The sequence below is a fragment of the Neoarius graeffei genome, chromosome 26 (genome assembly GCF_027579695.1).
Source record: "Neoarius graeffei isolate fNeoGra1 chromosome 26, fNeoGra1.pri, whole genome shotgun sequence".
Classification (NCBI taxonomy): Eukaryota; Metazoa; Chordata; class Actinopteri; order Siluriformes; family Ariidae; genus Neoarius; species Neoarius graeffei.
The window spans coordinates 55,706,225-55,730,815 of NC_083594.1; the positions used below are offsets into that span (position 1 = coordinate 55,706,225).

Below are 24,591 nucleotides of genomic sequence, written 5' to 3' on the forward strand. Positions count from 1 at the left end.
ATCGAAATGGTGCTTTATCAGTGTGTTCTGACTGATATTCCATTGTATGACTTACACACACCAGTTTTAACTTTGATTCACATGTTACGTGCTCGGCATTGTACTAGCTTCGTTCTCAAATTAGAAGAACAAGCGAACTGTACTCACTACATACAGTCGACTCACCAGAGGCACTAATGATCTCAACTCCTTCCATTTTTCTGCATCAGACTGTAGGAACTGATTGCAAGTAGGAATGAAAGTTGTGAGCAGCGAACTGAAGAAATATCGGACCACCAGATATGCCATAGGATCGGTCTGAGGAATCATTCGAGCCAGTCGTTTGGATTTGTCGTCTTACCATAAAATACCTAATTTGTGTAGAATTTGAGAAATCTCAGTTCAGATGTCATTTTGTTGCTGTGGTTATGAAGGATGAGCGATTGCATGTTGTTTTGTTGTTCATAATGTGAGCGCAGTGTAATCCTCAGTGTACGATGTGCAGTGACACGTTCATGACGTTTCTACATCGGTGTGTTTTGAATACATCGGTGCTGTGTGATCAGTGTGTTGGTGTCGCACTGCGATGTGGTCTGTGTCTTGGTAGGCTGGTAGACGCAGAGAGAGAGATGGAGAGACTCAGAGCTCGAGTAGATGAGAGAGAGAACGAGATCACGTCACTCACCCGGAGACTGCAGGTGTGTAGAATTCACCTCCGCTCTCATTCACTTTCATTCAGACTGACCGCACATTATAGGAACAATTCAAATTCACTCTTTTACCCTGAATACGTGTGTGTGTGTGTGTGTGTGTGTGTGTAGGATCAGAGTGGAGATGAAGAGTCAGAGCTCCACACACTCAGAGCTTACACTAACAATCTGCTGGACACACTGAGAGACATCACACAGGTAATACACACAACACTCAGAAGCACTCATGCCCCTTTTCCACCAAAGCAGTTCCAGGGCTGGTTCGGGGCCAGTGCTTAGTTTGGAACCGGGTTTCCTGTTTCCACTGACAAAGAACTGGCTTTGGGTCCAGAAAAACCGGTTCCAGGCTAGCACCAACTCTCTGCTGGGCCAGAAGAAAGAACCGCTTACGTCAGCGGGGGGCGGAGTTGTTAAGACCAACAATAATAACAAGACCGCGAAAGATCGCCATTTTTAAGCGATGAGAAGCAGCAGCTGTACAAACGCGAAGTCATCCATTATTATTATTATTATTGTTGCTGCTGCTTCTTCCGCATTGTTTTTGCTTCGATATTCACGCCAAAGTTTATGCAAACGTAGCGACGTAATGACGTATACAGCGATGTAATGACGTGGCTCCGCTTAGCACCGCGAGCGATGGAAAAGCAAGCTGGTTCTCAGCTGGCTCGCAAGTTGAACGAGTTGTGAACCAGCACCAGCACCGGCCCCGAACCAGCCCTGGAACTGATTTGGTGGAAAAGGGGTAACAGAGTCACAAAACCAGACCACAGCCATGCCCACTCTCTGACTCCGCCCCCTCTTTTACCCCACCCCCTCTGTTGTAGTTGATGTTGTCGGATTCGGACTCGAGTGTGTTCGGCTCGTTGGTGGAGACTGATTCAGAGAACAATGTTTTAGCTCTGCGGCTGCTGATGCGCTCCTCCTCCCCCCATCGATCCTCATCACCGCACCAATCCTCCCCCCTCCCCGAATCCGCTCTCTCAGCTCTGCGCGCCATGGCAACCAGTAGACATCTACAGCTCCAGGTACACACTCACCTGACACATGCACCTGACACATACACTTGTAAGACGCATGATATAAATGTCTACACTGTTATACAAAATTATCATAATTTTCATATATAATTTTGCTGTGTGTCCAGGATTTTTTTTTTTTTTAAATGCAGTGTCAGCGCTAACTTGTGTGTTTCTGTCTGCAGGAGATTAAAGGTCGTCTGCAGTCGGCGCAGTCGTCTGTCCAACAGCTGCGCAAACAGCAGGGGGAGGTGGAGTCAGGCAGGAGGGAGGCGGATCTACGTCTACAGGCTGTGCAGAGCGAGAGGGATGACACTCAGAGAGACAGAGAGACAGCAGTGAGAGAGAGAGACCGACTCCGACAGGAGAGGGACAAACTTTGCAGGTAATTTATTGATTCCGGTCTCCTGCTGCAGAGATCACAAACCAATAAACTGGATTCTGCGTTCATGTGATAACCAGATTTTTACTGATTATTTACTGAATTATTGTTGGTGCATATTGAATGGTTTCTCTCTCTCTCGTTTGTTCCCTGCAGTGAGAAGGAGTGTGTACAGCAGTCTGTGCAGGCTTTGCAGACAAAGCTGCAGCTGCTGCAGATGGACTTTGAGAGACTGCAGCAGGCTGCGGCGTCTGCGCAGAGAGAGAGAGATCACGAACGAGTGGAGAGAGAGACAGCTGTGCAGGAAAGAGATCGTGCCAGAGCAGAGACGGAGAGAGTGTGCGTTTTCTCTCTCTCTCTCTCTCTCTCTCTCTCTCTCTCTCTCTCTCACACACACACACACACACACACGCACTCATCAGTTATCTAACCCTAATACAGATTTCTGTTCAATTATTTTCTCCTTCTCTGTCACTCTTCATTAATGAGTTGAGTATCGTGTGTTCTGATTGGCTGAGAGCAGGAGGGACAATAAAACATAACACACACACATACGTGGACGCATTGGCATTGAGTCAGGGTTCAGTTTTATTAAAAGAGGACTACAGCTAAAACGCTGCAGTCAGAGTCATGCAGAAAATACGGAAAGGATTCATGCAGCATGAAGAATATTGAAACATCTCGCTCTCATTCTCTGTCTTTGTGACTCTGTCTCTCGCTGACTGTCTTCCTCTCTGTCTGTCCATCTTCCTCTCTGTCTGTGTGCAGTCAGTCTCAGTGGGGACAGAGTGAGAGTCGCTGCAGCTCTCTGCGCTCTGAACTGGCTGCACTGAAGGAGTTGCTCCAGCAGGGGGAGATAGAGAGACAACTGCTCAAGACCGAGAAGAGCCAACTGACTGATACTCTCAAAAAGGTGACACACACACACACACACACACACACATACAGAAAGCAGTGTCTGTGTGCAGTGACTTTTTCCACCTCTAAACAGCCTCTTATTTTTGACTGTCACTCTGATGGAATGGTGTGAGCAAGAATAATAATTTGTACATTTTAGCCGTGTGTGTGTCTTCCATCCAGGTGGAGTCCAGTAATGCTGAGCTGATGGTGTTGATGGCGAAGCTGCGCTCTGAGGAGGCGTCGCTGAGAGACTCTCTGGCTAAAATGAGCAGCTTAAATGAGGGACTCGCTCAGGACAAAGCAGAACTGAACACCATCATCATCCAGGTAACTAACTCTCTCTCTCTCTCTCTCACACACACACACACACACACACACACACACACACGCACACACACGTCTCTGTGTGTACCCAGCTGGAGGAGGAGAGGAGTGTGCTGCAGGGTCAGAAGAGAGAAGCGGAGCAGGAGAAGCTGACCATCAGAGACGAGCTTGTCCGATTAGAGCAGAACCGACTGGAGCTGGACTCCGCCCGCCTCACTCTCTACCAATCACTTCAGGAGTCTGAGCAGGTCAGGGTGGGTCTAGAGGCGGAGCTTCAGATCCTCCGGATGGACAAACACAAACTGCAGGAGAAAATTACACAGGTGAGGGTGAATGCGTCTGTCTGTCTCTCCAACTCTCTGACTGTCTGTCTGAGTCTTATGCTTTATACATCTGTCTGTCTGTGGTAGCTATGTGGTGAGGTGAGCTCTTTGGGGGCGGAGCTTGGTGTCATCCGTGGCGAGGGGGAGAGAAGGGGTGTGGCTCTGGAGGAAGCTGACCGGACGAGGGCGGAGATTGCTCGTGAGAGGGCGGGGCTTGTGGTTCAACTCGCAGCATCTGAGAGAGATAACGCTGCACTGACGGAGGAGCTCGCTGCGGTCAGGTACACAGAGGGAGAATAGTTCTGGATTTATGTTTCATCATTACATTTATTATTTTTCTTGATTTGTATTATTTTATCATATTTGCTTTATTTTATTTTTAGTGATTGTTTTATTTATTTAGTTATTGTTGTATTTATTATTTAATTGCTCTATTGTTGTCATGGCAGTAAAGCACCATGTGCACTTAATGAATGAACTTTGAACTTTGAGAGAATGATCTATACTGTGTGTGTGTGTGTGTGTGTGTGTGTGTGTGTGTGTGTGTGTAAGGGCGGAGAAGGAGGCGTTGGAGGCGAGTCTGTTTGAGGTGCAGCAGCAGCTTATGCAGTCAGACTTGCGCAGAGAGCAACTTGAGAGCGAAAACCTGAACCTGAGAGCACGATATGACAACACTACAGGTACACAGAGAGAGAGAGAGAGAGAGACAACCACACCATAGCTGTCTGTCATTCTGCTTTCTCATCCCTCTCTCTGTCTTTGCAGTGGAGCTGAAGCGTGTGCGGGCGGATGGGGAAATGGCTGCCACTCAGAGTGAGAGAGAGAGACAGGCTCTTAAACAGGAGCTGATTAACGCTCGTCTCGAGGCTCAGCTCTCACTCCACAATACGCTCTCGGACCACCAGGCGGAGCTGGAGAGACTCTCCAATGAGAAGGTCACTTTCTGTGTGACATGACATTGTGACTCTATGACAGGGTGAACTCGTGACCGAAATAAAGCCAAAGTGCCAACACTACATGACATTTATGTTTTCTTACCACTTTATACAGTCATGAGGATGGATCATGAATGGTCTTCAGACTCTCAATCGCGTGTGTGTGTGTAGGAGGCTCTGCGCTGCAGTCTGCAGACCGAGCAGGAGGAGGCGCTGCGGCGTGTGAGGGAGGAGGTGGAGGACTGTGTGCAGAAGATGGAGCGAGAGCGGGAGGAGCTGCAGGAGGAGATTCGGGCTCTACAGCACTCACGGGATCAGAGTCTCCTCCAGGCCGAGAGCGACAAACAGCAGGTGACGTTCACAACGGCTGCTAGTATTCTGTACACGGAGTTCTCTGCTCGATCAGTGAAGCGTTTCACACTTGCGTTCTGCCTGCACAGGTTTGGGAACAGCTTTTACACAGATTCCCATTCAACGTGTCTTTACCTTGCGCTGTAATGTTTGTCCTTGGATGTGCAGGCTCTGTCCCTGAAGGAGACAGAGAAGGCCATGCTGTCAGAGAGAGTGTGTTCACTACAGGCCGAGTTGAGCTCTGCAAACCTGGAGCTGGAAAGACTGATGAGAGAAACACAACACCTGAAGGAACAGGAGAGGGTCCGAGAACTTACACATACAAAACACACACATTTACACAAAGAATTACAGATCTGGACATGGATAAATATGGATCTGCTGGTGTGTGTGTGTGTGTGTGTGTGTGTGTGTGTGTGTGTGTGTGTGATGGTAGGCTGCAGTCGGAGCTGTGAGCACTGAGCTGCAGGAGCTGCGCATGCAGCTGGAGGACACAGTGAGCACTAACAGACGGGAGCTGCGCAGACTGCAGGAGAACTGCACAGAGGAGCAGATACGCGCAGACACTGCACTCAGAGAGGTCTCACACACACACACACACACACACACACCACTCGGAGAGATCATCTCACTCTGCTGTATGTGGATACAATTTTTACAAATTGTGTGGATTTTGTGAACAGTGATGGTAACACACACACTCACTCTCTCTCTCTCTCTCTCTCTCTCTCTCTCTCTCTCTTCCTCAGCTGGAAGAGTGTCGTGCTCTTCTCTCAGCCAGCGAGGAGAGCCGGGACACCGCAAGGCGAGACCTTCTGGAGATGGACAGACGTCTGAGCCAGTCACGTGACATGGGGGAGGTGCATCGGCGAGACACAGTGGAGCTACGGCGCTCCCTTGGTGACGTCACTAAAGAGAAGGAAGCTCTCAACCAATCAAATGGCCAGCTGCGGGAGGTGTTGAGGGCAGCGGAGAGCGAACGGATCAGGTGCGTGATGGAAGTTTTACTGACACGCAATTAATACTATGATAATCAGTCAGTAGATTAGATGTGTGTACTGATTGGACACTGTGACTGGATCAGTGTGAAGCGACAGTGTGAGGAGAAAGAGCAGCGTGTGGCTGTGCTGGAGGAGACCCTGGCATCTGCGCAGAAGGAAGTGGGGGATCTGCGCAGCTGTCTGAGGGAGGTAGAGCGATCACGACTGGAGGCCAGGAGAGAACTGCAAGAACTGCGCAGACAGGTCTCTCTCACACTCACACACACACACACACACACACACACACTGTTCCCTGACACTTCTCATCCACCCACTGTGTGTGTGTGCAGGTGAAGGTGGTGGATGTAGAGCGGGAGCAGAAGGTCAGAGAAGTGGCAGAGCTCCAGACTCGTCTCTCACTGGAGCTGCAGAAGGAGGAGGAACGAGGGAAGGAACTCTTCTCCATCAAACAGAAACTCACCGAGGCAGAGGCAGCCAGGAACTCCCTCAGAAAAGAGGTACAGAGAGAAAACACACACGCACACATTTTTACCAAGTTCTCAATCTGTTCATGGAGCCCACAGCTGTGTATCAGTAATAAGTGTGTGTTCCTGAGAGGAATTTTGTCACCTCAACAAACAAGAACAGAGAAGGTGTTTGACGTCCCACATGCTCACCTTCAGCGCTGACAGCTTGCGGTTCCCTCGGTGGGTCACTGCTCTACCGCAGAACACATTTTGACACCAACCAGTGGTGGATTTAGATATGGGCGACATGGGGCACTCATGCAAAAAGAAAATCTCGTTCGTTATCTCTAGCCGCTTTATCCTGTCCTACAGGGTCGCAGGCGAGCTGGATCCTATCCCAGCTGACTACGGGTGAAAGGCAGGGTTCACCCTGGACAAGTCGCCAGGTCATCACAGGGCTGACACATAGACACAGACAACCATTCACACTCACATTCACACCTACGGTCAATTTAGAGTCACCAGTTAACCTAACCTGCATGTCTTTGGACTGTGGGGGAAACCGGAGCACCCAGAGGAAACCCACGCGGACACGGGGAGAACATGCAAACTCCACACAGAAAGGCCCTCGCCGGCCACGGGGCTCGAACCCAGGACCTTCTTGCTGTGAGGCGACAGCGCTAACCACTACACCACCGTGCCGCCCCACAAAAAGAAAATGTCTGGGAAATCTAAAACAAGTTCAAGGAAGTGTAACTGCAAGAATTGAGAAGCGCATCGCACATTCCACGACGTGCTTCAGCAGCCAAATAAAAATGAGTGATATGGATTTCCAGTGTGTGAAACTGTTTTAATTAAAAGTTACAAGAACAAAATGAGATGATGAAACGTGTTCCAGTGTGTAACTGTCGCAGCCAGTGTATAAGGGAAGGTTGTTGATCCGTATCTTCGTGTCTTCTCAGCTGTCGTGTGTGCAGAAGCGACTGAGCGACAGTGAGAGCGGCCGGCGTGGACTCGAGCGCGATTTCAGCTCTCAGCTGCAGGAGGTACGCGGTTCTGAGAAGAAGCTGCAGGACGATTTGAGGAACCTGAGCCTGCGTGCACAGGCCGGGGTCGAAGCGTCTGCGCAGACGCAGCTGCAGCTCAGCGAGGCACAGGGGCGCCTCAGTGCCACAGAGGCGGAGCTAACACGTTCTGAAGCTGCGCGCCGTGACCTCGAGTTCCGATTGGCCAGTTTGCAGTCGGCACTGACCCGAACACTGGGTATTGGCACTGGGGGGCGGGGCCTACGCGGACGCAGCCCTGCAGGCTCCACCCACTCCTCACTCATTTCTGTGGTGATGCCCCGTCGACGGAGCGTGTCTCCTCTACGCAGCTTGTTATCGCCCCCTAAAGGTGAGGAAACTCTCTCAAAAAATGTTCTCGATACTTCCTGTGACTGATCCCCGAACACACCATCACACTCACAGTGCAGAATGTTTATTTCGAGCTCTTATCACTGCTTTACATGATTTCCACTGAACTGGAATCTCTCTTTCTGTCTCAGATGTTGTGGATAAATCCAGTAAGTCCAGTCCTGATGACACGACCGTGTCTCGTCCCCTGTCTCCTGAGAGAGGAGACACACCCGTCCCTCTCATCCAGCCCGACCTTGACCCAGAAACACTCCGTAGTGGCCTTCGAGACTTCCTGCAAGAGCTCAGAGAAACCCAGAGAGAAAGGGTATTCACACACACACACACACACACACACACACACATGGATTATTCCACGTGTTTGTGTGGTTGTTCAAATATGTTTTTTTTTTGTGTAACTGATGATAATGTGTAATATCTTCTTCAGTGCTTATTAATTCTTGTGTGTGTGTGTGTGTGTGTGTGTGTGTGTGTGTGTGTGTGTGTGTGAAGGATGAGGCACGCAGTCTGTTGGGGGCGCTGCAGCAAGATCTAGAAGAAGTGAAAGGAGAGAGGGACTCTGCTCAAAACCGCATCACTCAACTTCACACCACACTGCAGGAGTGTCGGGAAGGTAAACACACACACACACAGTATTATTCTGCAGTTTTTCAGTAGTGTTTCTTTTGTTACTATAGTGTGTGTGCTTCTGTTCACAAAGAACTCAGTTCTTTTTTTGTGTGTATGCATAATTTTGGTGTGTGTGTGTGTTTGCGCAGGTAAGCAGGGTGCGGACGGTCGGCTGAGCTCCACTCAGGCATTACTGCAGCAGCAGGAGGAGGCAGTGAGGAGATTAGCGAGAGAGAAAAGGACACTCACCGAACAAGTTAAAGAGCTCGAGAGAACACTGCAGAACGCTGAAATGGAACACAGACACTTACAGGTGCGTGCGCACACACACACACACACACACACACACACACAGAGTACTGGACAGACACAGCTGAAGAGTGATGGGGAAATCTTGTTTATGTGTATTATGTTTATGATTAAATATGTTCTACACACACACAGGAGCAGTGCAGTAAACTCCGGGCAGGTGAAGTTCGGTTGGAGGCGGAGCGTCGGAGGCTGAGGGAGGCCTTAGAAGGGGCAGAGTCCCGAGCTACAAGGGTGGAACTTGGAAGGCGGAGCCTAGAGGGAGAGATCCAGCGGTTACGAGTGTGTCTCGCTGAGAAAGAGACAGAAGCCCAGAGTGCTCAGGACCGACACGACAGCATGCTCAAACAGGTGAATGGGGCACAAGTAACACTCACACAGGTTACTGTTATAACATCTCGACTCAACAGGTAAGACATGACAGTGTGTTCGTTAGTACATACTGTGTGTGTGTGTGTGTGTGTGTAGGTGGTGGAAGCTGAGGCCCGTGTGTCCTCGTTACAGAGGGAGGTGGACAGAGTGTCGTCTCTGCTCAGTAAAGCTCAGGATTTGGAGAGTGTTCAGAGAGACAGAGCTCAGACTCTCAGCCAGAGCTTACAGGACAGCAACGCAGCTCACAGCGCCACCCAGGGGCGACTCGCCACACTGCAGAAAAACCTCACCCTCACAGAGCAGGAACGCAAGCAACTGCAGGTCAGACACACACACACAGAGGCAGATACGAATATGAAGGAAATATATACACCCTCATCACCAAATGCATTATAAAGATACATAGATATTTAAATGTTATTGACTGGCATTTTTTTGTGGTATATCGGAGATATTCCATTCAGCTAGCATGATACTGAACAAGTCAACGAAGAGTTTAATACCATGCTAGCTGAATGGAATATATCTGATATACCACGAAAAAATGCCAACCAATGTTATCTCATCTCATCTCATTATCTGTAGCCGCTTTATCCTGTTCTACAGGGTCGCAGGCGAGCTGGAGCCTATCCCAGCTGACTACGGGCGAAAGGCGGGGTTCACCCTGGACAAGTCGCCAGGTCATCACAGGGCTCCAACCAATATTACTATTATTATACATACACATGAACTGTGGGTGGTAAAAGAGAGCAACTGGACTTGCTTGAAGATTCTTGAAGACGTTTCACCTCTCATCCGAAAGGCTTCTTCAGTTCTGCCTGACTAATAGGGAGTATCAGGTATTTATCCTCTCATGGATGAAAAGCAATCCTAAGGTGTGGTTGGGTCATCCTGTTGGTGTGGGTCACTGGGGGCTGGGTGTGAACGGCCTGGAGAGTCATTGGGGTGATCAATGGGTTGTTGGTTCTCTCTGTCCTCCTGTGAGTCACTGAAAACAGCTGGGTTTTGGTGTGTATTCAGTTGTCTGGGAAGTGTGCCAAGGACTGCATCACAGGAGGACAGAGAGAACCAACAACCCACTGATCACGCCAACGACTCTCCAGGCCGTTCACACCCAGCGACCCACACCAACAGGATGACTCAACCACACCTTAGGATTGCTTTTCATCCATGAGAGGATAAATACCTGATACTCCCTATTAGTCAGGCAGAACATGCAAACTCTGCACAGAAAGGCCCGGGTTCGAGCCGGCCATGGGGCTCGAACCCGGAACCTTCTTGCTGTGAGGCGACCGTGCTAACCACTACACCACCGTGCCACCTAGAACTTATTTTCCCTGACCGGGAATTGAACCCAGGCCACGGCGGTGAGAGCACCGAATCCTAACCACTAGACCGCCAGGGAGTTCAGCGCATCTTCCCCTTTCAAAATTCTCTCAAAATCTTCCGTACTTAACGAAGCAAACCTGGTGGCCATGTTTCTTTACAAATTGTCACAGTCACTCGCTAGCGGGGAAGTTTTACATTTCCGACGTGTGACGTCATGTTGTCTTGATAACCATGCGATATCATAAACCATATTCAACGCTCATTCTCCATTGGGTAGAGTGATGTAATACACGTAGGATAAGTGATATGCTAACAATATTACATGCTATCAAACCAAATGAATGAAACCTGCAAGAAGGGAATAGAACACGTTTTTATTCCATTGATAAAATGTCCTGTATGTATAATAATCTGTCTTTGCTCGTATTCTAAAAATATTTCATATCATAAATGCTCTAAAATATATTAAAAAAATGTATTGCTTTTCCATATAGTGTGTATGTGTGTCTGAACATTTCTTGTAGTTTTTAAATAGTGTGTGTGTGTGTGTGTGTAGGAGCGTGTGGACAGCATGCGAGCGTCTCTGTCTGAGGGGAAACATGCTGTAGAGACTCTGACTGAGCGCATGCAGAACCTGCAGGCTGAACTCACACAGAGCCAACTGAGACGCCAAGAGCTGGAGACAGAGCTCACTGACACACAGGAGGTAGGTGTGTGTGTGTGTGTGTGTGTGTGTGTTGGGGGTGGGGTGCGGGATAGTAATGTAATGGAAGGGTACATTTATAAACTCTGTCTCTCTGCAGGCTTTGCGTCTGCGTTCGGCTGCTCTGTGTGAGGCACAGCGCTCCCTACAGACGGCGCAGACAGAGCGTGTGTGTGTGGAGGAGCGGGTGTGTGTCCTGCAGCGAGCCGTGGCTCTGTTAGAGACAGAGAAGAAAGACGCAGAGAGACAGGCAGTGCGTCTGGAGAAGGACAAGAACGCTCTGAGGAACACGCTGGAGAAGGTTTTAAACCATAAAAATCACAAAACCACACATCCTGCACAGGCCACGCCCTATAGTCACACAGCAGTGCATTGTGGGATTTCAGTGGATATTGCCTGTGCTATCTGAGATAACAGTGCTCAGTAATGCGCTGTGTCGTGAATAGTGTAGTCATGGGGTTTTCCCTGCTTGTGTGTGTGTGTGTGTGTGTGTGTGTGTGTGTGTGTGTGTGTGTGTGTGCAGGTAGAGCGGCAGAAGCTGAAGACAGAGGAGAGCAGCATGCGTCTGTGTGCAGAGAAAGAACGACTGGATCAGTCACTCAGCACAACGGAGCAGGAACTAGAACACGCACAGAACCAGATCACTCTGCTGCAGGTACACACACACACACACACACATGCACACACACATGCTCCTGTACACAAACAAACAGTGTGTGTTCCAGACCCAGCTTGTGGAGTTGGAGGCATCACAGAGTGTGAGCGAGCGTGATGATGCCCTGAAGGAGGCGGAGCTTCTGAGAGCCAATCAGCGTGAGGTAGAGCGACTGAGAGCCAGTCAGAGAGAGGCTGAGCGAACGTTAGCCAATCGAGAGCGAGCTCACCGTCAGAGAGTGAAGGGACTGGAAGAGCAGGTAATAATCCACAACACTGAACTGAGAAGGAGAAACTGTTGAGCTTGTAGTTTTCTGACCTGGTGTCATTTGGTGTGTGTGTGTGTGTGTGTGTGTGTGTGTGTGTGTGTGTGTGTGTGTGTGTGTGTGTGTGATTTAAAGGTGTCCACCCTGAAGGAGCAGCTCCAGCACGAGTTACGGCGTCGGCATCCGTCTCTGCCCCTGAGCAACTGATCTCAGGTCAGCCCGTACCAATACACACTGATCCCATAAACACACAGCTGTTCTCACTTCTCACATCAGGAGTCACCATGGAGACCAGCACGCATCACATGACAAACTTGCATGCCATGTGACCCGCTCCAGATCAGTGTGTGTTCCAGTCAGAAATCCTGCCTGATCTGAGAACAGCTTTAACCACAAACCCCTGCAGAGACTCATACAATACTGACCTGAGATCAGCAGGGACACAGGCAGCTTCCCACTCAGGTGTGTGTGTGTGTGTGTGTGTGTGTGTGTGTGTGTGTGTGTGTGTTACACTCTTGAAGACTGTCTGAGGTTCTTCATCCGTTTTACTGAACGGTGTGTGATGTCACACCTCTGATGTTGTTAATTTTGCCATGGTCACATGACCCGAATTCCCACAGCTGTGAATGTGCGGTGGAGAGGGCGGGACTGTCTTTTCCTTCAGGTGGAGTTTAACAACTGGTGACCAGCCACCTTCAGTCCCTGTTAGCGATGTTAGCATTAGTGTCCTGTCGAGTGAACACGATCACACTCAGGGGAAATGAAGCTGGGACCTTCACTGTTCACGAGACGCTACACGTGTGTTGATGTTCCGTTTTTCACATCGCACAGTATTTTATCACTGACCAATTGATGAAATTATTATGATAATACCTTTTTTTTTTTTTTACATAATTTCTAAAAGTTTCATGTTGATGTTCATGTGATAAACAGAATTGTGGAATTGACGGCACACGAGGCTGATTCAATTCTGGACCAAACTCTGGACTTGGACCTTCATCAAGTGTAGAATCTGCTGAATTCTCACAACTATTTTTATAACATTAGTTTGTCTGACAGATATTTTAACATTTTTTTTATTTGTCGAGAAGGAGATATGAGTGAGAGTTTTATTTTTCTGCACACTCCCTGTACAGTGTATTATTCATACCGAACTGCGCGTGTTGACTTTTTCTAATGATGCAACTCAATTAATAAATAAATTTTAATTATTTCACTCAAACAATAAACATGAAATCATTTCAAACAGCAACAGATCTCACTTCAGTGCTGCCTGAGAACAAAACCCATAAACCCGACCCACTCAAAGTACACGCTGCTTCAGATCAGGAGCTGGTGGTCGACTGGGTGGGTGGAGTCAGAGTATGTGAGGCCACAGTGACAAACAAAAGACAAACCCCCAAAAAACAAGTTTTGTCAGAAGGACTTAGGGGCCGGGCGGCACGGTGGTGTAGCAGTTAGCGCTGTCGCCTCACAGCAAGAAGGTCCTGGGTTCGAGCCCCGGGGCCGGCGAGGGCCTTTCTGTGTGGAGTTTGCATGTTCTCCCCGTGTCCGCGTGGGTTTGCTCCGGTTTCCCCCACAGTCCAAAGACATGCAGGTTAGGTTAACTGGTGACTCTAAATTGAGCGTAGGTGTGAGTGTGAATGGTTGTCTGTGTCTATGTGTCAGCCCTGTGATGACCTGGCGACTTGTCCAGGGTGAACCCCGCCTTTTGCCCGTAGTCAGCTGGGATAGGCTCCAGCTCGCCTGCGACCCTGTAGAACAGGATAAAGCGGCTACAGATAATGAGATGAGATGAGACTTAGGGGCCCTGTGGTAGAAGCCTCAGCTCTGGGGGGTGTGTGAGAGAGAGAGAGAGAGACTGTCTGAGCTCACTGAGGGGTGGTTGGGGTACGGAGGAGGACTGTGAGGGCTTGGAGAAGGAGGAAGGGGTAGGAGTGTGAAAATAATTTTGATATAATGACGTTTATTGTTTTTGTTATGTTTTTTTTTTTTAATTCCCATCTTTTACAGTCACACCTTCCTCCTTAAAGTGAATCGTCCTCAGTAGGGAGATGGGTCTCAGTGCAGCCCAGAGCTCACTCCAAACTGCTGCTCCTCCAGCTCCAATCATGTGGAGAACACAGCATGTTTATCATAAATAAATAAAGTTAAAAAACATAACCACACACACCTCTGAGGAGCTTATGTTTTCTCAGCTTCTTCATTTACCACACAGGCACTAATTTAACCAACTGAGCCACACCCACTCTCACCTCCGTCACACCTTCATCCTGTGACAGCGTCACTGTTTATACTTAAAACTGCCAAAAGGGAGCTTTGACCCTGCAGGTCCACACATCATAACACTTACACTAACCAACACACCACCCGGGATCGAGGTTGTGTGTCTGTGCTGGGCTTTTGTCTTCATGAAACCTCTCGTGATGAGACAAACCAAGAGACTGAGCTGATTCTGTCCCTGAACTCCTTCAGGACGAGTTTGAGTTTCCACGTGTAGATGATTCTGTGGACTGTCTTCCCTGATCCTAACTCAAACCCATCCCATATGTTGTCCATTTGGAGCTAATCCCGCCCATTTGGAGCTGGCTCCAGGCCACAATGCTTTTCTGAGGAATGATGTGAGGAATCTTCAACGTGTGTCCCTGACATTCATCCTTCAGTAGGTCCAACACATGTCCCTCTGCTCCATCCCGCTGTGGTGTCGCGAGTAGCGACAGTGTCAGTGTTGTGGTTTATGAAGGTTCAGGTTTGAATTGGTCTTTTAGCAGCTGAAGCTGTGATGGAGATGCTGGTGGCTGAGATTCTGCAGCTCACTCAGTCAAACCAGAGCCATTTCCACAGTTCCAGGCAGAGATCTGACAAGTTCAATGAACAAGTATGAAAATAGAATAACTTTCCAAAAAAAAAAGTCTAGTGTTTGTTGCTCAGTGTGTGTGTGTACGTTATCTTGACTCTGTACCTACAAAAAAAATGCTCCACATGAGAAAGGTTCAGTTTCTGAAGCTGCATCACTCTGTTTATCATCCGAGGAACTGTTTTCTCATCGCTGATCAACACCAGTGCATGCTCTGCCGATCCCACTGTCAGATCAAGACATGTTCTCCTGATGAATCTTGGCTCCTCTTCCAGTTCCTTTTTCATCTCCACTGTGGTCTTCAGCTGAATTTGTTCTGCTGTAGACTCCGGCTCAAACCTCACAGCTCTGTCTGCCGTGAGGACACAGATCACATCTTCACCATGTTCTTATCTGATGGGTTCTAAAAAAGGGAGTGGAACTGAAACATTACATTACATTCCCATAATGTTCGAAAAACGTTTCTTGTAACACGACAACAACCAAATAGTTGAGGTGGGAAGTTTTATAAACATAACATGAAGATATCCTCACAACCTCCAGGACATTCTTTAGAGACAGTAAAAAGCTGCTTAGAACCAAATGACACGTCAGTCCTGATTCACGGTATAAAAAGCATTTATTGAGGTGTTTATTAGTGGAGATGTACACTTGATCAGAAGGAGCAGACTCTGAGTGGTGTTCCTGAATCCCAATCCGAACCAAGTCCAGGATTTTGGCTCATGATGATGATCAGGCCTTGATAACGCCTCAGCAGCTCGTGTAGTGTGTTTCTCACCAGGATAAGAACAAAAACACTTGTTTTGTGCAATATTAAACAAGTGAGCTGTGAAAACTGGGTATAGATCTGATCTGGGATCAGCGTATAGATAGATATGTAAAAAAGCAGTTATATGCCAAGCTTGACAACAAACATCACACAGTAATAATAATAATAATAATCACACAACAGTACAGAGTGATACAGTTTTACAGTAACAATCTTTAAAACATAAAGTTCCTCCAGCTGTTCCTGTGCTCTCCATCAGCTTCCACAGCACCGGGTTCTACAGCACCAGTGACTTCATACAGTCATAAAGATTTATAAAAGGAGTACAGACGTAAATACAGGTTTATATAAATCCATCCATAAACACCAAGACGAACGAGCCACACTTCAGTATATTTACACAGCACCGGCGTTTCACTACAACACACAGTCGGCCACAGGTGTGGACTGAACCTTTCACACGTGCACACACACGAAGGAGTTATGAGGAGGATGAAGACATGATCGTGAAGAGTAAACCCAAGGAGATGAGGGATGTGTATAGCTTATTGCTAACAGTAGCACTCAGGTGAGTGTGTGTTTATGTGCGTGTGTGTGTATGTATATATGTGTCTTTAACAGCCTCCGCAGCTTTTTCCACAGTTGCTCCCAAGTGTGCCACACTGACCGGTCAGAGCTGCAACAGCACAGCGCGGGAACTGATCACGACACAGATCCGCTGCAGACAGACAGACAGGGAGACAGACAGACAGAATCATGTGGTGATCTGAATAATGACAGATTTAATGTCTGTCAGAGCTTTATTGCAGAGCTGGCAATAAATTAACGTTTTAAACACACATTTCAGTCAGTTGGTGTGTTGGGAAAAAAAAAATCACACAGTCTTCAACACACAAACTGCAACAGTAAATCAACATCACATCTGCAGAGTCTTTACCTCTGATCAGCTCCTCATGGGCACAAACAGTCCTCTCACAGATCTCCTTATTAATAACATAGACCCTGCGCAGACTAAAACACACACACACACACACACACACATTAACTATGTGAGAGAGAGAGAGCGAGTGTGTGTGTGTGTGTGTGTGTACAAACCTGTAGAAACACATGTTGTTGAGACACTGTTTACACGGCTGGTGGACGGAGTAGAGTCTGGTGCAGGGATACTTTTCCTCACGGCAGTCTGAACACACACACACACACACACACTATTACTTTGACTCATGATATCAATTCCCAAAGCCCTGAAGTGAACAATGTCTTAATAATAATAATAATAATAATAATAATATTCAGTAATTTCTGGACTGTAGCTCTCTCCAGTGTGTAGAAACACACCTCAGCCGAATGCTCTCTAATCACAGAAAGAATAAAAAATAAATGATAATCAGTGTTGGATTTATCTCAGAGGATTTTCTCCCCTCTGTATTTGCACTCAGTCTAAAACAGCACTTTGTCTCCCCCTGCTGGTGAAATGCAGTCAGCGCGGGTTCATGCCTGAGGAACACCTTCACTGAGAGTTTCAGGAACCTTCTCAGATTCGACACTAAATTTAGTGAAAGCGTTGATGATCTCAACTGAAGTTAAAGACATGTTTCTTGTCTTCAGAGCCGTATCTACTGAAAAACTGTCCTTGCCTGCGATTTTAATCCATTTTGCTTCTCAAGCACTAACATTTATTAAATTGCATTCCATTAAATTAATATTAAATTCGTAATCGACCAGCCAACACCAGAACTCTGACTTCTTCCAAATCATGATCAATAAGAGTCGAGTCTTCTGAATCCCAAACAGCTCGATGCCGTTTTCCCCTTAAAGCGGATAAAATTTGTGAAATTTTAACGTGTAGTTTATTCTTCTTACGACTGAGATTCATTTAAGAAATGTTACACTACTGTTTAAAATCAACAACATCACATTATTTTGGATTTCATTTTCTAAAATACTCAGCAGAGCCAAACACACGGCTCACTGTTCAGACAAACAATTCAGATGATGAAATGAAGTTTGGATTAAAGTTCAAAGACGAACGAAGGCGCCTGTACACGCAAAGAATAAACAACAACAAAAGGAAAAAAGAGAAAATATTCATCCATGCGAGTCGACTCTCTACAATTCAATGAATCGACTCGCAGATGAAGGTTGGTGAAGATGATGAAAGTGATGTTTTCAGTGTGTTTTCATGTTCCTGTCTCACCCAGTGGTCCGGGTTCTGTGGGTTCCGTCTGAAGGTTCACTTCTGAAACACAAAACAACAAAGTAAATCGATTCTCATTGCAATCACAGACCAGGTGATGGAGAGCTGAAAGTGAAATGAGAGCCTGAGGGAACATCAGGCGCTGCTGCAATCACAGGCCTCACAATTCACACTTTTATTCCAACTTGGAAGTGTTTAAAGTGTTTAAGAGATTAACATTTCAGTTTGAGAGAACATCAGCTAGTATTAGCATGTAGCTGTGTTCATGGCAAACATTAGCACAACTGAACAAATTCTGATTAGAAATCTGATAGATGTGACATCAATGAAACTCAGATTCATAAGTTAAAAACTTTATATTGTTTGGACTCACAAATGATTATGTAACCAATTACATCACTTCTAGGTGGAGAATTATGAAAATGTCAGAAAACTTACAGTCAGAAGGTGGAAATTACAGTTATTCCTGAACACACTCTCTCTCTCTCTCTCTCTCTCATGTATATATATATATATATATATATATATATATATATATATATATATATATATATATATATATGTGTGTGTGTGTGTGTGTGTGTACCGGTCTGTTCTACTTGCAGCTGTGGTGCAAACTGTGGAACTGAAACTGCACAGAACACAGACACCATGAACACACCATCTCGACACATTAAAATGTCATTTTCATGAAAAATGAATGTGTGTTTGTGGTTAGTATTGTGGAACTGAAGAAAAAACGCTGATCTTACCATGGCCGTAATCTGGACCTAACACACACACACACACACATCATCATCATCATGAACATTTACTGAAGTGAAAAACTGAAACATAGAGGAGTTTATTTGAACATCCACTAATTTCCTTCTGAAATGTTCAAGAGAGCAGCAACAGGAGGAGCAACGATAAAGAGGAGGAGAAAGAAAGAAAGAAAGAAAGAAAGAAAGATGATGTAGATGATAAAGAAGAAACAGAAGAAAGAAAGATGGTTTTTGAAGATGATTATATTAATGAAGATGAACATGAGAGAAGAAAACAGACCAGTGAGATGACGGAGAAGAAGAAAATTAAAAATGGAAAAGTGAAGCTGTTAATGAAGAAGAAGAAAAAGATGATGATGAAATAGTGCATTGTGGGATTTTATGTGTTCCTTTGGACATCAGTACAAATTGGCAAACACTCCAAAGTAGTCCAATACAGAGTGAACAGGATGTGATTTAGGACAAGAGGTGAGTAAACAGAGAAATAAAAGTGAGAGACAATTCATGGTCACAATACTAATACTACTACTGATAATAATAATAATAAATGTTTCTCACCGAATGTCTCTCCGTAGTCCAATTCAGACGTGTGCTGTGCCATCAGGACTGCAGAGAGAGAGAGCGAGAGAGAGAGAGAGAGAATGAGTCACTCTGTGTGTGTGTGTGTGTGTGTGTGTGTGTGTGTGTGTGTGTGTGTGTGTGTAGTCACCAGGCAGCCCCAGCAGTAGGAGGACACAGGCTCTCATGGTCAGATGTCTCTCGCTCTTCCTCACGCTGTAAAAGTAAGAGAGTTTCGCATGAACACGTTGCTGCTTTGGTCCGTTTTCATTCTCCACACTCGCTCCCTTCCCCTCGGGCACTTTATCGTGTTTTTCCACCAGATACTGTGTGGTTCAGGAACAAACCCAAGATTCACATTTCCTGGGACTGAGTCACACTGTAATAACACTGTACTAACAGAACCAAACAGGGACAAGTGGGCGGAGCTAAAATCACAAGCATAACAAAATTGTAAATAAATAAATAAAAAAAAACCCACCACCACCATGGCTCTGTCCTCAATCATACACTACTGCACGACACAGTGTGCCAAAATAGTGCATCAGTGCCATGTGGGACATGTGGACCATCATGCCACACCCTGCACAAGAACTCCGCCCACTTTTCTGGAAACTGTCAGATAGTTCTTGACATAGTAACAACGTTCATCAAATTTGTGCTTTTACTTTTGTTTTCTCTCATCTTTTCTCTCTCTCTGGGCCCCAGCAACAAAGATAAAGGGAGAGAAAATCCTGACAGAAAGAATGTGCGCTGATTGTCTTCTTTCTGTTTTTCTCTTTTCTTCCTTCACTGCATCTTTCTTCAAAAACTGAAAACGCTCTGCAGAGGACAGACTGAAGGCAGGAGCCGCATTCCAGTGCTGAAGCTGACACTCGTCCCCTCCCTCTGTCCCCCCGTCCCCTGTCCCCCCTCCCTCCCTGTCCTCCTTTCTCTTCTTTCTCCCTCCTTTTGCTCTTTGTCTTTTTCCCTCCTCGCGTCTCCACTGTAATGAGATGAGAGCTGCCAGGTTGAATGAGTGCAATGAAGAACAGTGAGCCAAAACCACATCTGTGTGTGTGTGTGTGTGTGTGTGTAGTATTTCCAGCATCATTGTTTCCGAGATAAACACAGTGAAATTAAACACGGCTGCAGATTTGTGTCTTTATCAATTTTGTGTCCCAGAGCAGCTCCAATGCATCAAAATCACTGAAATTACAACATTACAAGATTTGAGCCAGTTAAAAAAAAAGATATAAAAGTTTTAAAAAATTATTTCATAGGGTGAGCAAATGAGATGAATTATTCTTTAGTATGAGGAGTGTAAATAATGTTCTTTATCCCCATCGGTGAAAACAGGTCATAATGAGAGACTCTGAAATACTGATGTCTCTGTGGATGAAGTCCTTCAACTTTGGTTTATGTTGGAGATTTAATCTTTTAAAGAATTAACTGATGTTTAATTTTAAATAACTCAATTTATTTTGGAGGTCAAATGAGAAAGTTTAGCTTTTCATTTAAAAAACATGGGGGATGCAAACTTTTCCACTCAAATGTACATAATTGAAATAAGGACAACCGCAATTCTTTGAAGTTTAATTAACATCAATCAGACCTCTGTATGTGTGTGTGTGTGTGTGTGTCCACACATTCCTGCAGTGCATCATAGTGGCTATTGGAAACCACATGCTCACACACAGCCACATCTGGGAGTCATTATAACCCCCCCATCTGTCCCCCTCTTTCACAATGCCCCCTCCCCCAACACACACACACACACCTTCTCTACACTGTGAACATTAACCCACAATGATCTCAAACTTTCATTCATCCAAAATCTCCGTCAGTCCTTCAGAGGATGTCTCATGTCCACTAGACCAAACTACACACACACACACACACACACACACACACACACACACACACATTATTGGTCTTGGCTGCCTGCTCTCTATTGTACTGTCATTTGGCTTTGAGCTTTTATTTGGTCCCCTGAAGAGAAGCATCACCCACCCACTCGTTACTGTACCATATGCACTAACGAATTATCTATTTCATTCTCTCTGAAATACACTAAAACCATTTCCAAGTTTCAACTGTTCATATCGAACAATAATATCGCGATCGAACCGACCGATAAACCGAAGTGTCTACAGGCGAATAAACTACAGACTTCACCAGTCATCACTCACCAGGACCTACAGACGGTCACGTGACACATTTCACTCCCAAAAATTCATTTCAGCTCATTATCTCCCTTCAGTGTGTGCTGTTAGAAGTCAAACCGAACAACACAAGCTCCTGATGAACCTGGAAAAACTCAACCTTAGGAGGAGAAAAGCTTTCTTTAATTATTTGGACTAAAGTTATTTGGATGAAAGTTGAACAGTTTATTATTTAAACCTCTTACCTTCTCCAGTAAAGTTCTGCCGAGCTCTCAGCCCTCTCTGCGCCTCTGTTCGCCTGTGATTGACAGTCAGGAGCCCCGCCCACTAGCTTCGGAGTCTAGCCCCGCCCCTTCCCCAACCAGAAAGTTTTAACCTTTTCTTTCTTATTGAAATGCAGAACGATTTGCAAGCAGCTTTGCTTTATTCTCAGAATAAACAATATTTTCTAATGTATTTTAAATGAAGTAATTATTACATTTTAACTGAGTTTTCAGTCCGCAGGGTCATCACACCACAACATCCACCTCACCACACCACAACATCCACACCTCCACCCACCCACCACACCACAACATCCACACCCCCACCCACCCACCACAACATCCACCCACCTCACCACACCACACCACAACATCCACACCTCCACCCACCTCACCTCACCACACTCCTGCCTTTCTCCTTGCACATGACTGAATTCGATCAAAACATGTGTAATGGCAGGCTCGGATTGGCCATCGCAGGAGGCGGAGCTTATGATTGATTAACTCATTTTTTTTTTTAAAAAGGAAAACGTTTATTTTTACACTGAAATATGTTCACTCGTTTTCTTTCTGTTGACTGTTACACAATCCAGAAAACCCTGAACCACAAACTGTTTCTGGAATTAGGAGACAAACATCAAACAGTTGGTCGTCTCCAGGTCAGAGGTCATCAGGGTGACGTCATTGAAGTGTTCCCCCCCCCGAATTCTGAGTTAGAGAAGTGTTTTCTGTGAAGAGTGCTGGACAAAGGGGTTCTTCTTCTGTTTTGTAGTGATGAGATCAGAGCACTAAAATGAGAATTTAGAAGTAACTAAATACATTTTGTGTGTGACGCACTGTCTCATTTCACACACTTGTGCACTTCCACTTTGTATTTTGAGGGTAGAAGTGATTCACACTCAGAGCCCTGGATGGTGTCATCAAAATGGTCACAATGTTGAGTGTGAAGCTCTGCACACCCTCAGCCTCCATCATCATCTTTACTGCAGAGCAGAAGGGGCGGGGCCACCAAGAGATTTCAGCCAGTTGGAGGAGAGCGTGTCGTCATTTCCACGTCATGTGAAATATCTTCCCACACAAACTATGAAAACTAAAAAAACATTCCTTGTTCAGAGGTAAGAAAAAAACAGCAGATAAATATATTTTTGAGGTTGATGCAAAAACCGCGGTCAGATGCTGCGATTGTTGTTTCTAGGAAGCGACCACTTGCCATGTTGGATTTGAGACAACACAACCCTGTCAACATTCACTCAGTGGACACAGCCCACTACCCGGAAGTGCACTAACAGAAGCACACGGATTGAGACACAGCGTCAATGATGAAGGTTTGGCCCAAAATGGCCGACATGTCTGCATTATAAAGTGTCCAAAAAATAAAAACTGCAGGTTTGGATCTTCTTCAGCTTAAAATGAACAACTCAATTTGAGGCGAACAGGAAACTCTTCAGCCTTGACGTGCTTGTTGTTCAAAGAAACATTTTCTCCAGAACTGATTTTCTCAAAAGAGCCACACGTACCCCTTTTCCACCAAATCAGTTCCAGGGCTGGTTCGGGGCTGGTGCACAACTCGTTCAACTTGCGAGCCAGCTGAGAACCAGCTTGCTTTTCCATAGTTCGCGGTGCTAAGAGAAGACACGTCATTACGTCGCTGTATACGTCAGTTACGTCGCTACGTCTGCATAAACCTTGGCGCGAATATCGAAGCAAACACAACGTGGAAGAAGCAGCAGCAACAACAATAATAATAATGGAGGACTTCGCGTTTGTACAGCTGCTGCTTCTCGTCGCTTAAAAATGGCGATCTTTCGCGGTCTTGTTTTTGTTGTCGGTCTTAACAACTCCCCCCCCGACGTAAGCGGTTCTTTCCTCTGGCCCAGCAGAGAGTTGGTGCTAGCCTGGAACCGGTTTTTCTGGCCCCAGAGCCAGTTCTTTGTCAGTGGAAACAGAAAACCTGGTTCCAAACTAAGCACTGGCCCTGAACCAGCCCTGGAACTGCTTTGGTGGAAAAGGGGCAACAAAGCCCGTCTGTTCCACTCTCTCTGTTGCCCTCTTGTGGTCAAGGTCACGCACTGCAATTGCTGGGTTTCACGTGACGTCACATCCACCTTATTAGTTATTCAAAACTTTAGCTGGTGGTCTACCAAAGCTCAGTTGACAAAGTGTTTGTATGGAGAAGGTGCATTGCTCACATGAAAGATGCCTTACGCTTGCGTTGTTTTAGATTGTTCGAATTGATCAGACCGTGAAACTGATAAAAGTTTCTTCAGGGGTCCCTGTGAACTAATAAAAAAGGGCGAACGAACACAGAATTTCACAAAAAGACGTGGAGAAAGGTGGCTTTTGAACCTCTCAGTGAAATCGAAGGGAGTCGAGTCAAAGCATGCTGGAGTTTGCAGTGATCACTTGGTGAAAGGTTTGTATTTCCCTCTCAGCTCTGGCCTTAGTGTTTTCCAAGTACTTTTCTTGCTGCATTGTTATTTTACGCTACTTTTTTTAATGGCAAAGTGCTAAAGTCCCCAGCTGTTTCTTTGTTTACTCCTCACAAAGGCTATATGCATATGAATCAAACAATGACGCAGTCTCAGCTGACAAAGTTTTTTTTGGGGGGGGGCTTCTTCAAGCACCGAAGATGATTTAAGGGCCGAAACAGTCATGGGGTTCTTAAAAAAAAGGGGGGGGGCAGTAAGCCCTCGCCAGAGTGAAAGTGCTGTCAGCCAGTAAGCGACTGAAGGGAGCTCCGTTTCAGGGACATGGCATGTCGAGTCCCCACAGCCGACGCACGATGTAAAACACTGTCATTCTGTGTTCAGTTTATAAACCGACGGGAAATTCAGATTCCTTCCCTGTTGGTTGGTCCAAGACTCTTCTCGACTCTATTCAACTGTAAATCAAGTTTTATTTTGAAGTAAAAGGCTAAAGGGAGCCCCAATACCTATTTTCAATAATTCCCTGCTAAAATAACCTTTAGTTTGAGCTTCCTGAAGAGGTTTATTTTAGCTTGATGGTGCACAGGGA

General features: G+C 46.2%; 2 protein-coding genes and 1 non-coding gene across 3 annotated transcripts in view; 1 reads left to right on the forward strand and 2 right to left on the reverse strand.

The window, feature by feature from the left end:
• The window catches only part of LOC132874230 (rootletin-like), a 34,230-nt gene extending 20,962 nt beyond the window's left edge, over positions 1-13,268 (forward strand). The window contains exons 10-37 of the mRNA XM_060910219.1: positions 587-677; positions 801-887; positions 1,514-1,714; positions 1,891-2,090; positions 2,244-2,426; positions 2,856-3,000; positions 3,168-3,314; positions 3,404-3,634; positions 3,722-3,915; positions 4,187-4,314; positions 4,400-4,569; positions 4,741-4,920; positions 5,089-5,223; positions 5,357-5,500; positions 5,670-5,908; positions 6,005-6,164; positions 6,251-6,418; positions 7,330-7,762; positions 7,914-8,089; positions 8,275-8,395; positions 8,541-8,704; positions 8,836-9,051; positions 9,169-9,393; positions 10,958-11,107; positions 11,205-11,405; positions 11,628-11,759; positions 11,830-12,018; positions 12,160-13,268. Coding sequence (XP_060766202.1) covers positions 587-677; positions 801-887; positions 1,514-1,714; positions 1,891-2,090; positions 2,244-2,426; positions 2,856-3,000; positions 3,168-3,314; positions 3,404-3,634; positions 3,722-3,915; positions 4,187-4,314; positions 4,400-4,569; positions 4,741-4,920; positions 5,089-5,223; positions 5,357-5,500; positions 5,670-5,908; positions 6,005-6,164; positions 6,251-6,418; positions 7,330-7,762; positions 7,914-8,089; positions 8,275-8,395; positions 8,541-8,704; positions 8,836-9,051; positions 9,169-9,393; positions 10,958-11,107; positions 11,205-11,405; positions 11,628-11,759; positions 11,830-12,018; positions 12,160-12,231 — 4,882 coding nt within the window. The 3' untranslated portion in view covers positions 12,232-13,268. The remainder of the gene's footprint in view (positions 1-586; positions 678-800; positions 888-1,513; positions 1,715-1,890; positions 2,091-2,243; positions 2,427-2,855; positions 3,001-3,167; positions 3,315-3,403; positions 3,635-3,721; positions 3,916-4,186; positions 4,315-4,399; positions 4,570-4,740; positions 4,921-5,088; positions 5,224-5,356; positions 5,501-5,669; positions 5,909-6,004; positions 6,165-6,250; positions 6,419-7,329; positions 7,763-7,913; positions 8,090-8,274; positions 8,396-8,540; positions 8,705-8,835; positions 9,052-9,168; positions 9,394-10,957; positions 11,108-11,204; positions 11,406-11,627; positions 11,760-11,829; positions 12,019-12,159) is intronic.
• On the reverse strand, positions 10,406-10,477 carry trnae-cuc (transfer RNA glutamic acid (anticodon CUC)). The gene has a single exon. It is a non-coding gene; the product is annotated as a tRNA-Glu (tRNA).
• A 2,213-nt stretch (positions 13,269-15,481) lies between the features above and the next one.
• mfap2 (microfibril associated protein 2) lies at positions 15,482-21,629 on the reverse strand. Its single transcript, XM_060910865.1, has 9 exons — positions 21,559-21,629; positions 19,321-19,385; positions 19,170-19,217; positions 18,600-18,617; positions 18,434-18,478; positions 17,848-17,889; positions 16,746-16,833; positions 16,588-16,661; positions 15,482-16,368 (listed from the first exon to the last, which is right to left on the reverse strand). Exons 2-9 carry the CDS (start codon positions 19,355-19,357, stop codon positions 16,265-16,267), a joined length of 456 nt encoding a protein of 151 aa, XP_060766848.1. The 5' UTR covers positions 19,358-19,385; positions 21,559-21,629; the 3' UTR covers positions 15,482-16,264.
• Between the last annotated feature and the right edge of the window lie 2,962 nt (positions 21,630-24,591).